General features: G+C 38.4%; 1 protein-coding gene across 5 annotated transcripts in view; it reads right to left on the reverse strand.

Moving 5' to 3' along the window:
* The window catches only part of CHN1 (chimerin 1), a 105,904-nt gene that overhangs the window by 49,349 nt on the left and 41,039 nt on the right, over nt 1-15,516 (reverse strand). For all 5 annotated transcript variants that reach the window (XM_072874894.1, XM_072874893.1, XM_072874897.1 and 2 more), the window contains one exon: nt 3,630-3,918. In XM_072874894.1, coding sequence (XP_072730995.1) covers nt 3,630-3,918 — 289 coding nt within the window. The remainder of the gene's footprint in view (nt 1-3,629; nt 3,919-15,516) is intronic.

Here is a 15,516-nt window from a genome sequence, read left to right on the forward strand (position 1 = left end):
TGCTGCCCCACACCAAATTCAAGGCTAGGTGAAGTGCTCTTTAGTATTTCACTCTCAAGTTTGAGGTATGTTCTCTGGCTGCCCAATTTCCTCAACTTGATTTTATGGCAGAAAGCGAAACTACATTCCCACCAGCTGTTCCCCAGTCAGAGGCTGTGTGTCTCTCCTTTCCTTCTGAAGGGTTTATCTTTCATACCCCCCCCCACAGGACTGAGCAACAGTCGCAGGAACAAAGTTTAGATTCGGGTCTGAACAGCCTCAGAGTCTGCATATCTGGGAACGTATTTTGGCTCAGGAGGATCAATGTTCAAGACCCGGACTACTTCCTCTCTTTACGGAGGAGGAAGCATACAGCGTAGGGAGAAGCTGTGTGGCTACAGTATAAAACTGATAAAGATGCATTAATTGCCAAGTACTGTACCCTGCAGAAATTTTCATCCTCACCATGGAGGTAATGGGCTAATGTAGCACACAGATTTTGCTGTCTGGATCACAAGACAATATTTTTTTCTTGTTGGATATGGACAATTTTCTTTGCGTTCTTTGTTAGAACTGTCAATATCGATTCAGTGACATTCTCTTTATAGTGGACAACAGGAATCACTCTGCCATCCCTCCCATCAAAGAGAAAGAAAAACTACTTAACCTATTATAAATGTCCTATAAGAAAGCTTCCTTATATCATGGTTAAGTGATTCATAATAAGGTAAATACTACATTATTATTAATTGAAGTTTTCAAGTAAATATCAATAAGAAGCAGGAGCCTGCACAAAAAGGGTAAAATGACCTTCTGAGCAATTTAGCAGAGGATAGGTATATTTTTCTTATTGCATTATTATTATTTTACCAAAGAAAACTTATAAACTAGCAGAGAGATTGGGTCTTCTGTTTAAGCGGAGATGTAATCTCTTCATTGTTCCTCGTGGTAGCATGTTAACTTTTTATAGTAGGTAGGCTTTTAAAAAAGCCAGAGAAATATTTCCTGTCATCCAGTACTCATGCTTTAAATGCAAATTATTTGTCAAAGAGGTATAGATCTCATTATTTCAATGTTTTTTTATAAAATTAACCAGCAGATGTGATTCAGTCACCTGCCTGTAAAGTCCTCCAGCCAGTCAGTTATGTTCACCCGATTGAACCTGAAACACTTCTCACAGGCTGTCAAGGTGACAGCTTTAGTGGGTGTGCAAGTAGTCGAGTCCCCCAGATAGTGATGGGAGACACTTGGGAAAGCCCTCCGAGGTCTCCTCTCCCCACCACTCCTACGTTGCACATAGCCACCACCCCCCATGAGGCATTCAGTGAGGCCACCACCGTATCTCTCCCCCTTCCCATGCTACCCACATCCTGTGACTTACAGAGGAGGGAGAAGGGATTTGGCAAGCCTTAGCTGGATGCTGGGGCTTGTTCCACGTGCTGAGTTTGCTACTGGGATTGGGTGTTGGTTATGGGGTTGAATGCTTATTCCCCTTGGAGATCTGCTGGCTGAAGCGACACTCAGGACTCTGTGTCATCTTCCAGCAAAGACCCTGAGAGGTGTAAAAGCAGCAAAGATGTCACCTCTGCACCACTCCACAGTAAAAAGGATCACACTGTGCCTTCCCTGCGCAGCCACAGGTAGTAATCCCAACTGGATAATGATGTGAAAATTAAACTGAAATCTCCACATTTAACTGTGGAGATGTCTTTGTGCCTTATTGTGTCCACATTAACATAGGTCCAAGACAAATAAAGAGAAAAGGCTCAAAAGCTGGACTTCAGGCCAGTAAACACCATTGCTGCTGAACTATGTTGCAGATGAAGCCTCTTTAGTTGCTTATAACTTCCAGACAAATGGGGTGGGATGTTGCAATTCCATGACTAACCTCCCTAAAGGTTTTTCACCTAAAATTTCTATCTGTGATAAATATTTAGTAGTTCTTGAGCTATTTAATGAAAAATGTTTCAAAACAATAGGCATACCTTGTTGATGAGTCTGACATAACACCATGTAATCTATGGAAAAACCAGCATTCTTCAATAATAATCATTGAAATCCCTTTACTGTGAAAACTTTTTAATCGGTCTAAAAAATGTTGTGACAGAACAGAGTTCTGTTGTCACTTGTAAGTTGCTAAATGCAGGAAGAGTTAATTTTACGAAAGAAACCAAAGCGGTGACTTCCAGAACTCCTACAGAAGATTTTTACCCAGGCTTTGCATCATAATGAATTCTTTATGATAACATGCAAAAAAAAAATCCTTTTGAAACAGCACGCTGCAAGTCAGTGGCTGTCAGGAATTGTAACTGATAACTCATCCCTCTACTACTGGTACCTAACAGGCAAGAAATTGGATATTTAATGTGGTCAGCTAGCATCAATATCCCCACCAGTATTTCTTTTGTCAAAATGATCTGATAATAGTGAAGATTCATAATTTAAGCTAAGTTGGGTGCTTCATCTCTCAGCAAATTCAGTGCAGGATGACAGACTCTGATGGAGAAGGATTTGAAGGACCAAAACTGGGAGCCTCCTCTCCCTGTGGACTCTGTATGGAGCTTAGTTTCACTGTAATAGTCATGTATGCTGGAAATTGTCAGTGAGACCTTTCCTCCACCTCAAGAAAAACTGAAGTCACAGACATATTTCTGATGGGAAAGACAAACAGATGATCCCAGCTAAGGTTAGCATTTCTTCTAAACACTATAAGCATATTAGATACTTCTAAAGTCATTCTGAAGTTTGTGAAAGAGGGGAGCATATCAGACTATTATACATGCATTAACACCTACACATATGTAAAAATACACTTTAAAAAGACTTTCATATGTCAGCCTTTCAATAAACAAAGTATTTAGTTCAACATGATGGAATTTACATTATGTTTTCCTTTTAAGTTTAGTCCCTGTCACACAAATGAAGTTTCAGGCAGCTGCTTTGTCTGTTTGATACATTCCCAACCTCCTTTAATATTTCTGTTTTCACCGGTTCCAAGATTTCTTTGTTGTTCATTTTTCTTTTATGATCCAGGACACAGTTAGTTCTCAGCTGATACTGCAACTCTCTGAAGAGAGCAATCCTTCTTCATAAGTCTGGCTGAGGCCAAAAATAGCTCTGTCAGCTTCTGACAGGCTGAACTTAGCCAAGTGAAATGTTTTAACATTTTATCATCTTAATGAACAGGCTTATTTATAATGTGGACAATTTTATTGTCATTGTATGCAGACTGCTGAATAGATTATGGAATGCATTTGTTTGGGGAATGCTGAGTATATAAAGAAATATAATTTTTGACCAAAGGGCAGTTGTCTTAGACACTGTAAACAATTTTAAGATGAAATATTCTTAGCCCGTTTGAAATAAAGGAGTGGCTTAACAGTAACATCTATAACTGTGAAAATACCTGAAGAAAGGAACCTCACAATGATAAATAACTAACCTCCAAATCACAGAAATTTGCAATATGCAAAAATTACCATTAAAAACCCTATAACCAGTTTAAATATTACTATTAATGCAATACTGGAAATAAATATGTAGACTAAATATCTACAGATACCTTTAGCACTTTATAGTAGAGGGGGAGGGTTAAAAGTACAAAATAAAAAGTCTAACAGAAAAAAGAGTGTGGGTTAACAATTGCTTACCCTCTTTTCTGCTACCTCATCCTCTCCTGTAGACTCTTTGCCATCATGTTCATCTCTCAGGGCTGGCATATGTTTTTTGTGTGCTGGCTCTCTGTTTAAAGTTGTATATCCTATGTGTTCATAAATTGGATTTATTGTCATCTTGGCAATGTATTCAGCTGCCTTCGTTTCAATATAAAGAGTAATCAATCCATCTGTCACCAGGTCATGGATGGACTCAAAACGTTTCTCCCCAACAAAGTGCTTTCCATCGTAGTAGAGTCTGAAGTTTCTGGTTTGACTTCCAAATCTGCCTCAATGAAATGGGAAAGTTTTTTTTTTAAAGAACAGTAAGCAGAATAAAGAAGAGTAAGCAAGCCTTTGCAAACAATAAAAAAACACTTTATCACTTAAGGCTGTGACTATGCTCTGTGTCTGGTCCAGACAAGAATGAAAAACTCAACTACTACTTAGCAGAGATAGGAAGGAGAGACCAACAACAACTGTAGATAGAGAGCCAAAACAGTGACTGTCCCAGAAGGAGCTGTTTGTTCTCTTATTCTTTTAGCCCCTCCATTATCCCGTGGAAAAACTGAAAATTACTTCACACCCTTTATGGCTTTTTTTAGTACTTTACTACTTCATCGCCGTAGTCAATTTGCTTGGCTCTGATATGAAGAGTTCTCATAATAGAGTCCTCTATTACAGTTGATCAATACGGAGTTTTGATGCCGTCTCGGACCTCTGCACCCCTGCTTGCTTGCAGGAAGAGGCCATTCAGGGTTCAGCTGAGCTTCAGTGCCAACAATTACACTGAAGCAGAACCACTGCCAGAACTGGAGCAGCACAGGACAAAATGGCACAAGGGCAAGCATTCTTTATTCCTGGCCGAAGGCCAAGGACTAACTCTTCAAGCTTTGTACAAAAGTCCTTCTGTGTTATGCTTGTTAAGTCCTGAGCTTCAAGCAAATCTTTGTAATATACAGGATATATAATGCGTAAGCTATCTGACGCTAGCAATTCTGCAGTTGGGGTGGAATAGGATTTCGATACAGCCTCTTAGCAACCATAAGAATGCCAATTTTACCTGAATACTAGCATATTTTAAAAAACTGTACTTTGAATCTGCAACAATTTTCTGCCTGAAAGCAACCTAAATGTGTGAAAACACACCAGTGTTTGCACTTGGCAACAACCAATGCATTTCCTGTGGAGAAGATGGAGGCAAGAAGCTGCTTTCACAGCTCACTCCAGTGTTATGCCTTGGTCAGGCAGCAGCAAGGCTGCCTGCTCAGGGTATTGGGCCCCCTTGTGAGGTCAGATCTGCCAAATAAATACTAAAAACTAAATTTGAAAGGATGGATTGCTTTCATTTTACAATCAAACACTTCATAGGAGATGTTAAGGAACAAAGTAAACACTGGTGCTTTGCTAAGTGGCTCCTTTTCAATGGGGCCTTGCCAAACAGGGGAAAGCATAATTTTAGACCTTGCCTTAGGTGAACTAATGCACTCTTCTTGCAAAAATGGGCAAAACCACTCGTTCTGTGATGGTTTTTTTTTTTTTTCCTTGTGTTCTGAATCAAAATGCCAAACCTTCCCATCCCCCTATGAATAATCTGACAGTGACTGTAACTTCAGGAGCTGCTATTTTTACACAACACTCAAATGTCAGGGGGCCCTCAGGAATCCGTGTTGTGCAGAGTAAGACAAGAGGACACGACGTGTAGGAACTACCTGGGCATTTTACTGGAAATTAATTGGTACTTCTATGCATATTTTTATGCCACACAAACTAAAAGTTCACTGAATCAAACTGCAAAGCAAGAAATTACAAAATGACAGAAAGAAATACATTTTTGCCCAATGGTAATTTCATCACGATGCAATTCTGAGTGAATGCAAGTCATTCAGAAAGTAGAAAGAGAATGCCCTAAGTTACAGCAGAAGGGGTCAGAACATGTTCAGGCTCGTTCTTCAAAGTATCTTTCTCCTCAGCGTAGCGTGTGGCAAACGAGCTGTGACCATGAGACGTACTCCTTGCATACCCTCCACTGTCAGAGAAGTCAACGCAAGCCAAGAGTGCTCAGCATTTTGCAGTGCCAAAGTGAGCAACCTTCACTGCCTTCTGCTCAAGTCAGTGGGAATAATGCACATGGAGCACATACAAGCACTGTGATGTTAAAATTTGACAGGAGAACTGAGTAAGTTTGAAGGTGAAGAATAATGGGGCTTAAATGACAATATGCAATAGAATTATTTTTATTAAGAGATGTAGCAGGTGAACTGCTGCTCTAATCAGTAACATATGCTCTGACAGTACTTACAGCAGAGTTTTAAACAAGCTGAAGGTCACTTACTGCTCTTAGCTTTCTAGAAGAAAAAGAATTACACTAATCTTATCAAGAGAAGATAAGGCACAGAAAAACTTCTCAGGGCCTATTACTAAGTACACATGGTGTCTTGATTTTAGTAACATCCTTCAGAGATTAAAACAAAGTGCTGAAGAACAAGATGGCCAAGTGCAGAGGACGAACAAAAGTTCTTAAAGGAGTAATCCTCTTCCCAACAGGGTCAGTAGGTGCATTGTTCTACCCCAGCAATGTTTTACTGAGCAGCCCCCACGCTGTACATCTGTTCAGACTGCTGCACGTAAAGCATGTCTTTGAGAGATACTACAAGGAATATGGTTCCCAAAAGTACATAATCTTTATCCTACTGCTTCTGACCCACATTTCAGCACACGAGTGTCTCATAGACAACGTCTCACAGTTTTAATTCTTTAACAGCATCCCATACCTAAACTCATTTCTCTCGTAAACCTCACAAACAGACGGAAACTTCCTCCTGTATGGATCTGGGGAACTGCACATCAGTTTCTGTGTGGCCTTCCAAAGGTACATACAATTTTCTCGGTTTAAAGTACATTAGGATAATTTAACAATTACCACTTAAAGAAAGGTATTTAGACAAACAAATTACTCTGCATCAGTGTCATAACCACTTGGAAAAGGTGCTTGCATATCAGCTGCAAGAGGTGAACACTGAATGGTTTGCTTTTATCTGATTTCCCATTTGTTCCAAATCAAACTTTTTTCTCTCTATTAATTTCTTATTGGATACATTGTGGGGAAATGTATTGTTTTCCAGATAGAATCCTATTAGCAACAAGGACAAAAAAAAAAAAAGCAAATCCCCACAAATCAATGAAACGCCAATCTCTTACAAAGACTGTACCATCAAAAATGTGTCTCAGAATCCTGGTTTATTTCTTTCAAGCTCATTTAAATTTCTGACCACACAGTGATACTATTTTGATCAAATTACAATATAAATACAAACATACATGTCCAATTGCAAATGATCAATTAAAATTTAATCTTCAGTCCCTTCAGTCTTACTTAAAACTATGGTTTAAATTTTTCCATTAGCAAGAATATTTCCTTATGTTTACTGTCTATAACATTACTGCAGCCTGGTAAATTATACATCACCGTGGCAACTAAGTAGAGCCAAGATCTGATATTTCAACTTCCTGATGGTCTCTTCCTAAAGGCAAGCACTAGTACCAGCTGTTTTTTGTTTAAGAAATAGAAAGCAGGACACAGATAATGTATGTTCTCTTTTCATTTAAACAGGCGAACATTAGATGTTTTTCCAAGAAAAAGAACTAGACCTCTGACATGTCAAACAGCCTCATTGTGTCCACTGTGCATTTGTTTGCAAGCAGCAGGACTACAGATAAAAGACTTTTTTTATTCCAAGTTGTCTGAAAAGCAATCACTCTGTCTAGTCCCTTTGGTTGCCAGTGGGGCAGAGTGGATAACAACGTGGGAAAACGGATTAAATGGTAGAGCAAATGTGGCTAGTAATAAAGGACTGAAGAGTTGAATTAGGTATCATAGCATGAGAGAGACAGACTTCAGACTCAGCCACCTACTCTGTATGCAGCATTCACTGATGAAACAAAAGGAAGAAGTGAAGGACCGAGAGCCCATCCGCACTTTCTTACCATCTAAGAAGATGGATTTTATAGTCCACATACAAACTTGTACAGTAGCTATTCACCTCTTTCACAGGCTATTTTATGATGAGAAGAGTATCTAGACAAAGGCATTATTTAAAATGTGTAGCTGCAACCAGACCACAAAGTTAACGCCCCTCAGGGCTGCTCGTGTCCTCATTAGTTTCAAGCAACTTCATACACTGCGCTGGGAAATCTTAAGTTCTGTACATGTGCCTGAAGGTCACTTGGACTTAATCTTCCCTTGGAGAAAAAGTGTCTTAACGTGCTTTACAGCCAGAAGGTAGAACTCACTTAAAATTAGGTGCCAGAATTTCAGCTCTAACTTCTGAAAACTCTCAACCAACACGTAAGACTAGAGTCTTGACACTCCATAAAACCCCACAGAAATATAAGCAAACTTGCAATCAGGAACGTCTCCTAATCATGCTGTGTTCATGTGAAAGAAAACAAATTATTCCACAGATCCTCTTTTGGCACATTTACTTGTCAAAGAAATACAGGTCTTGCGTGCAGCCAAAACCTCTTCTGCACAGTTATCACTGAAGGTCTCCAACTCCTGAGAGCAGCTCATTTTGGGGTTTTTTTATTTTTCATTGGCAACAACATTTCTGAGGATGGCCAGGGAACTGTGAAACTTGCCATCTTCCCAGAGTACCTGCCTGACAAATAGCATCATCTCCAAAACCTTAGCAGTAGTTTACAAGAGCACAATATCTGTAAATGGAATCAAATGCAGTAGGGATTGAAAGTAAAGGTGCATTATATATAAGTGGAGACAAAAAATCCTCCTTGGCTGATATGGCTGAGAAATGTGGCAGAGTACAGTCACTATGGAGAGTTTTCCTGTGCCATCTGGAAGGGCAGCATTGGCTGGCTGGCTGAATGTTGCTTGATGAACATTTATTAGGTATAAAGTTATCCCTAAATCCTGATCAGACCCATGTGCTGGCTGAATGCATAATATTTTACTTTAGCATGGAAAAAGTGTGGCATCCCTCTGAACAGAAAACAAATACCACAGCTGGAACTGCAACGTGTCTACCCCATGCCAATGCAGACACAACCTTCAACTCACTCTGTCTAATCGGGATCAAGTAAAAAAAAATCAGAACTAGTGCTCTGAATCGTTGACAACAGCCTCCCAGCAGTCTCTCTCAATTGAGACTGAAGACTGTTTACCTGCATCACTGCCCAGACTTCCTTGTCCAAGAGGGAAACAATATTGTGCAAATAGCATGCTACAAACAGCAGGCAGTGAGGACCAGAGCAATGGCACTTTCCTGTGGATCATGAGCACTGTCAGGGACAACACAAGTGAGAGAGAACTGCTCTAGGGCATCGGCAGTAGGTAACAACTGCTGAAAACGATCAAGACTGAAAGTGTTATCAGTCCTTGGTACCTGTAATGGTGTGTTTCACAAATAAATCTAACAAAATAATAAGAAAAGTCTTCTTTTGTCTCAATGTCTTATTTTACTTTTAACAGCTTTTAACAGCTGATTTTAACCATCTCAAACTCTGAACAAATGTCAGCTGTATGGACCATGTATGCTATTAATATGCAGTAAGATCACTTAACACTTAAGATCACTCTTAATGTTCTTGATCAGTGATAGATCATTTGAAAAATAATCTGTTTGGTTCTGAAAAGAAGCTCTTGTACAGATGTATTACCTCTTCTTAGTACTGCGCTTGCATGCCCTATTCCATTTAAACTTGATATAAGTCCCTGGAATTGATTTGATGATTGAATCCGAATCAATACCAATGTTTTGGACAATGTTTTACTGCGTTTTCTACCTGAGGAAACCTTCATGCTTCCTGGGAAAAGACTCACTGTGGTTAGTGATTAAGACACATTTGAAGTCTATATACACACGGGAAAGTAGTAAAAGCCTGATATCTTCTCTTTAAATGACAGCAGTATTTGGAAACCTATGTCAACGTGCCTGGAATAAACATCTTCTGGAAATGTTACTAGCAGGATTGTTAGTAACTTTCACAGTTTCGTATTACGCAAATAGTTATGTTTCTTTACCAAAAATTTTGAAGCAATGCTCTCCAAGAGTTAATTTTACAGTGCGGCTTCATGCTACTGAAAGCTTTCCTATTACTTTAAAGCAGAACTGTGCTTTAATTCTTCTAAGCTAAGATATCAACCCTCACCAGTGTCTGCTCAGCAAACTTCAAAATATGCGTGCAAATTTTACTCTGCCTATGTATAACATTTTCATTTTAGGTCATATATGACATTGTTTTTCTGGTAAATTTAGTAGAACATCATCAGATCTGTAATGGAAATTCCACTGCAATCATGCGTACTATGGAGAGAGAACTGCCACAGAATAATGCTCAAACATGTTCATTTTTGTTTCACTTACAGCAGCTTTTCCTACAAGGGTTTAAGTTACTCATGACTGTCACATTTCTTTTTTGCTTCTATAGGTTTTCTCACACTAAAAGCAACTTGCTCTTAATTTATCTTACTAAGACAATATGCATATTTTAATTTAGTATATCAAGGAAACCTGAGTGGAAGACATCGAGTGAAAACCTAAAGAAATGTCCTTATCATAAAATAGCTTTGCAAGCGCAAAAAGGGTTTTTGGAGAGCAGAGTGGAAAAACATTGTTTTTGTTGTTATTCCTGTTTTGGTCTTGTTTTTTAATGTACACTCTACAGGTTGTTGTTCAAGGTCTCAAAGTTTATATGTTTTTTAAAAAAAACAAAGAAATATTTTAAAAATTTCCCTTAGATTAAAAATAGCTACAGTAAGATTTCTGTTCCAGAGAGATTTTGTCAAATCTGATTTGCCTTAAGCCACTGTTAATCCCAAGCTTACAATGCAGGTTTACTTAACTTACCTAAAGCTATTACACAATTTGCTACTTATTTAAGTCGTTTTCTCAATGTATTCTACCTCTGATCTTCTAGTAATTACTCACTACTTTTTTTGCAAACAGTGGGATTCACCAATATACTCATCTTGCTCTCTAAAATGGTTTTTCCTCAAAGTTGCATTCCTTAACAATAAACAAGCATAATAATGCAAAATGAAATGGTTCCTGCATATGCAATAAGCACTCTTAGAATTTTTGTGGCTATTAACAGCTTATCAGTAAAGATCGACAGCTTTTCTATTATTATATTCTGTTTTTCTAGAATACAATTTCTTCCTTCGTGCAAGTGCAGCAGTAGGTGGGGCAGATCTCAATTTATTACTGAAACTGTTAGAGTTCATTTACTCATCTCAAGCTATACAAGAAAACAAAAAAGCTTGATTCTCTTCCTAGCACTTATCAAATCAGGAGGAACTATACTTAACTCAGCTGAGCTACATCAAGTATAAAAGAGGGAGAAGGAAGAGGAAAACTAGGCCAGATAACATTTATTGCTGTCAGTTGTTTTAGTGTTTGAATAATTCATAAATGTTTTGATGAAAACAATTATGAGATTAAACAACAATAGGAGACTTTTATTGTTATTTTGAAAACATATTTATAAAGCATCCATAGTATCTACAGCTGAAGGATGACTTTGCTTATTGATGAAGCACAGGAAAAAAGTTGTTTCTCCAAACACAAAAATTTATAAATACGTATTTCAAAAGCATACAAAAGAAGAGGCCAACCAAAAGGACTAACTTGAAGATGTATTTCTAACTAGCATTTTCTAAAAGCAATAGAGCAAAAAGGCATTCCAGTAGAACCTGCAGAAGACAGAAAAGATATGTATCCTTTTGGCAGAGGAGGGAACAGGGGAGAAGAGGAGAGCGCAATGTATGCTATGTACACGTATACACAATTTAATTATCAACAGATTGCATTATAATTTGACTTTTTACTACTTCAACTCCAACAGTGCCTAGAAGCTTCAAACCAGGCAGACATTATACACCACAAAAATAGCACAGTACAACACAGATTCCTGCTCAGGAGCCGTGACTGGGGGTAGTCTGAGAGATGGGGTACAACTTTCAGTTTGTCTGGGCCATTTTTAAGAGATCCTAGACTTTTGTACTGAACAGGCATGTGAGACTATGGGAAGGAAAATATCCTCTCTGATGGAGAAATGAGGCATGGAAAACTTAAAAGCCTCAAGCGAAGTCATATGTGAAGCCAGGAAGTGAGCCCAGATCTTCTGAGCTCCACCACAGTGCCTCACAAGCCCAACGCCTCTACTGTGCACCAGATTACAGTAGATCTTTGTGGTGCAGCAGGAGCTATAGTCAGAGGTGAAGGACACGGCATAAAATGAACATGAGCTATATGCACTGAGCACAGACAGCTCTTGGACAAGTTACCAAAAAGTTCACAACACCACCAAAGCAGAGAGTATTCCTCTGAGAAGTGCTGAACTTACATGAGCAGGAGAAAGACTGCAGCAAACTGAATTGCCAAAGATAAATTAGACACTCTAGCCAAAAGAAAAGAGAGCTGACAACAACAACAGATGGGAAGAGGAGGGATGGAGAACAGGAACACAGCAAGAAGACGTGAACCATAAGGAAAAAAGCATTCTAGTCTGTGGGAGGGCCTAGGTAGCCAGTTAATTACTCATTAAGGTTAGTAGCTATTTATTATTATTCTAAATACTTAAGCAAAGCCACCCCAGTAGTGCCCAGGTGCACTTACATAAGGCAGATGACATGCAGGACAGCTATGCTGTTTACTGGTAACTGAACCTTCCATGTTATTGACAAAGTAACAGAGTATATTATTTAGTATGAAATTTTATATAGGAAAAGAAACTTCTTTTACATGGAGGATCATTTAAATAGAGGTCCAACTGGTTTACTTTAGAGCAGAAAAGCAAGCTCCAAAATTTATCAGCACACTTGCCCCTGGGGCTAACACTAGCTCATGTGATATACCCAGCCAACAGAATGACAGCTTTAGTTTCAGCAGAATTTAAGCCTTCATAAAAGAAGTATTTGGCTCTTCACAAGAAAAAAAAAAAACAGCCCAGCATATTAGCTGGCATACCTGTTGTGTTAGCCTATTAAAATCACTTTAAGCATGAACTGTTTCTTTCATCTAAAAGAAGCTGCAGATACCTGAGTGGCCAATCTCTGAAACTTGCCTGAATGCTGCGCCTATGGAAGTGTGACGAGCTAAGCCTGGGGCAGAAGGAAGAGTCTCTCCCCGAGAGCTCCAGCTGGCCACATAGGAAGGAGCACTCTTTTGCCATCTCATGCAGAATAAAGAAAACTGATCAAAGTGGGTCAGGCTGAAACATTTATCCCACAGACAGGTTTGATCACATTTTGGAGAAATTCTGTTTAACCCAGCTAAGCTTTTAAGTTGGTGTGTGTGCATGTGTGTGTATACACATATGTATATATAGTTTCCCAGGTTTTTCAGCTAGCGACCAAGGAATGTTGTGTAAATATTTTAGAAAGGTTTCTAGAAACTGAATTCAGCCCTTGCTACTGCAGATCACTGCATTTGCAAAGCAGGTAAAATAAAACACAGCTAGAAAGATATGCAAAGTTTAGTCTTTAAAAGGGTCTTTATCATTTTTTCCTACCAAGTAGCATGATGTCAGAATACTGTTACCACGGTAAAGTGAAGGGATGCAGTCAGCCACTGTTCTGCTGGGCTCTTTCTGACTACTTATAGATCAGCTGTGGATTCAGGATAAACTACGACCAAATTTTGATACATTCATAATTTAAAAAATGTAATTCAGCTATTATCACATAAAAAGTTGTTTCAAACAATTCTTCTTTCCCCAATTCCTCTCCCATGTCCCAGCCTGTACAACAAGGCTTTCCAGCAGAATGCAGATGCACAGTTTTAACCTCCGAATTCAAGAAGCCTTTTGCAGATGTTGAATTTTACATGCATAAGTAATCCCACGGCAATCAATGCATGTTCTGGAAGAGCACTACATGTGTGTCCCAAAAGAGCCCACTGAAAATGAACAGCATTTGGCTACCAAAGCAATTGTCCTCTGAAATTAAAAAGCTTCATTTGCAGCATTATGCTTTGACAGCCTACCAATTATGTCTCCTTTTAAAATACCAGTGGCCGGTTTCTTAACGCAATTTCATAATTTAGGGAGAGAGAACATGTGTATCAATTTCTTGCACAATGCATGTAGTTGGTCGCCTAAACTAAGGATTACTAATTTTTGACATTTATTTCTCCTCAAGAATTCTCTCCTGATGCCACATAATCTTGAATGTGCCCTAACCCCCAAACATAAAGAAAGCATGACTCATAATCATGGCCAACATTATTACCTTTTTTTTTAATCATGCTGCAGAACCTTATTTCGATTCATTCTCAGTATCACAACAATAGAATTTGCAGGAAGGGAAACCATGGTAACCAACTAAACGTGCTACAGCAGATATCTGCTCAAAAGAACATGCAGTACCATCACACTTCAACGCCTACCACTAGTACAATCTCTACCCATTTCCTCTTTATCCTTGTCCTAATTATTAAACAAGCTCTCAACCACAAAAGGCTACATTGCGAACCATGTCTTATTGTTACTGTCATTTGCTATAGGTCCTAGCATTAAGCACTGTACTACTCTTCTGCCAAATTTAAAAGCAGATCTAATACCTCCAGGAGTTAATTAGGAATTTTCAGTTCTTTTCATCTGTTTGGAACATCTAATTAACATTACAATGTATTTTATATTTTTTTATTGTCACATAGACTTGCTGATATGTATGGACACACATATATACCTACAATAATTTTCTCTTGTTAGTAATTTTTTTAAATCTCAGGGTTGCAAAAAATTTTCAGTGCCGTTCTCTGATTAATTAATTAGTAAACATTGGTGAATTCTGCTGTGCTCTTTTTCTTTTTTTTCTTTTCTTAAAAATAAGCTATGAGAAACCATATCCATGATTAAGTACAGGCATTAAATATAGTAGGGTGCTGATTTGCTGCTCTCATTTGTGTTTATGCTTCATTCTCTTTTATCTGGTGTCTGAACTGATACAATTTCACAGGCCTTATTAGGCTCTGAACATCGATTTTATGTGAAGGACAGCTCTGAATATTTAGCCAAACTCACACACTTAAAACAACATTTACATTATCATTTTCTTTTTCCATAAGAACATACTTCTACCTCTGTTACAATTCTGAGAAATTTGTTTTCCGATAAGGAAACCTCTTTTGTTTAAAATTTAGAGTTAAAACGTAGTGTATCTTAAAAAAAAGTAATGATGCAAATTAATTGCACAACAATGGATGAAAGTATACAAAAATAGCTCATCAGAAGATGATAAAAATGCAGCTTATTATATAAGTGGAAAGTAGATTTTACAGTAACTCACCAGCAACCTTAGTAACTGAAAATTTTTTTGGGGTAAGAATCACTTTTTCTACCTTATTAAAGAAGAAGAAATATTCAAAAGTCTTCACTTTGAACTCAGTTAACTATTCCATAGCATTGCACTAAGAATATTTGACTGCCTCGGTTAAGCCTGCAAAAGCTATTATTTGTCCTGTCCTATATTTGGTTATTTAATCAGTGCTAGGCTATGTCTGTAGCTATTGCAGCTCAGGAACAAGATCTTTAGATTTACTAAAGCTAGTTCTATAAAAGCCTCAAAGCCTAATGCTCCACAGCTGTCAAAAATTCACTTTGAAAGGTTTAGAGAACAAAGAAAGAAAACTCCATGGCCCACTTCATCCTGAACAGGATGTGCGGTCCTGGTCCCATCATCTCCAAAGATCATCACAGAGCAAGAGAAAGGCGCAGAGAAAGATGACAGAGGTGATGAGGGGTATGGAACAGCTTCACTACAAAACCTGAATGTATAGCCTGGGACCCATCAACCTGTAAAGAGAGCAATAAGAGGGACGTGAGTGGCATGGAAAAGCTAAATGGAGATCAATTGTTCAGTTTC

This window comes from Ciconia boyciana, chromosome 10, assembly GCF_034638445.1.
Source record: "Ciconia boyciana chromosome 10, ASM3463844v1, whole genome shotgun sequence".
NCBI classification, from domain to species: domain Eukaryota; kingdom Metazoa; phylum Chordata; class Aves; order Ciconiiformes; family Ciconiidae; genus Ciconia; species Ciconia boyciana.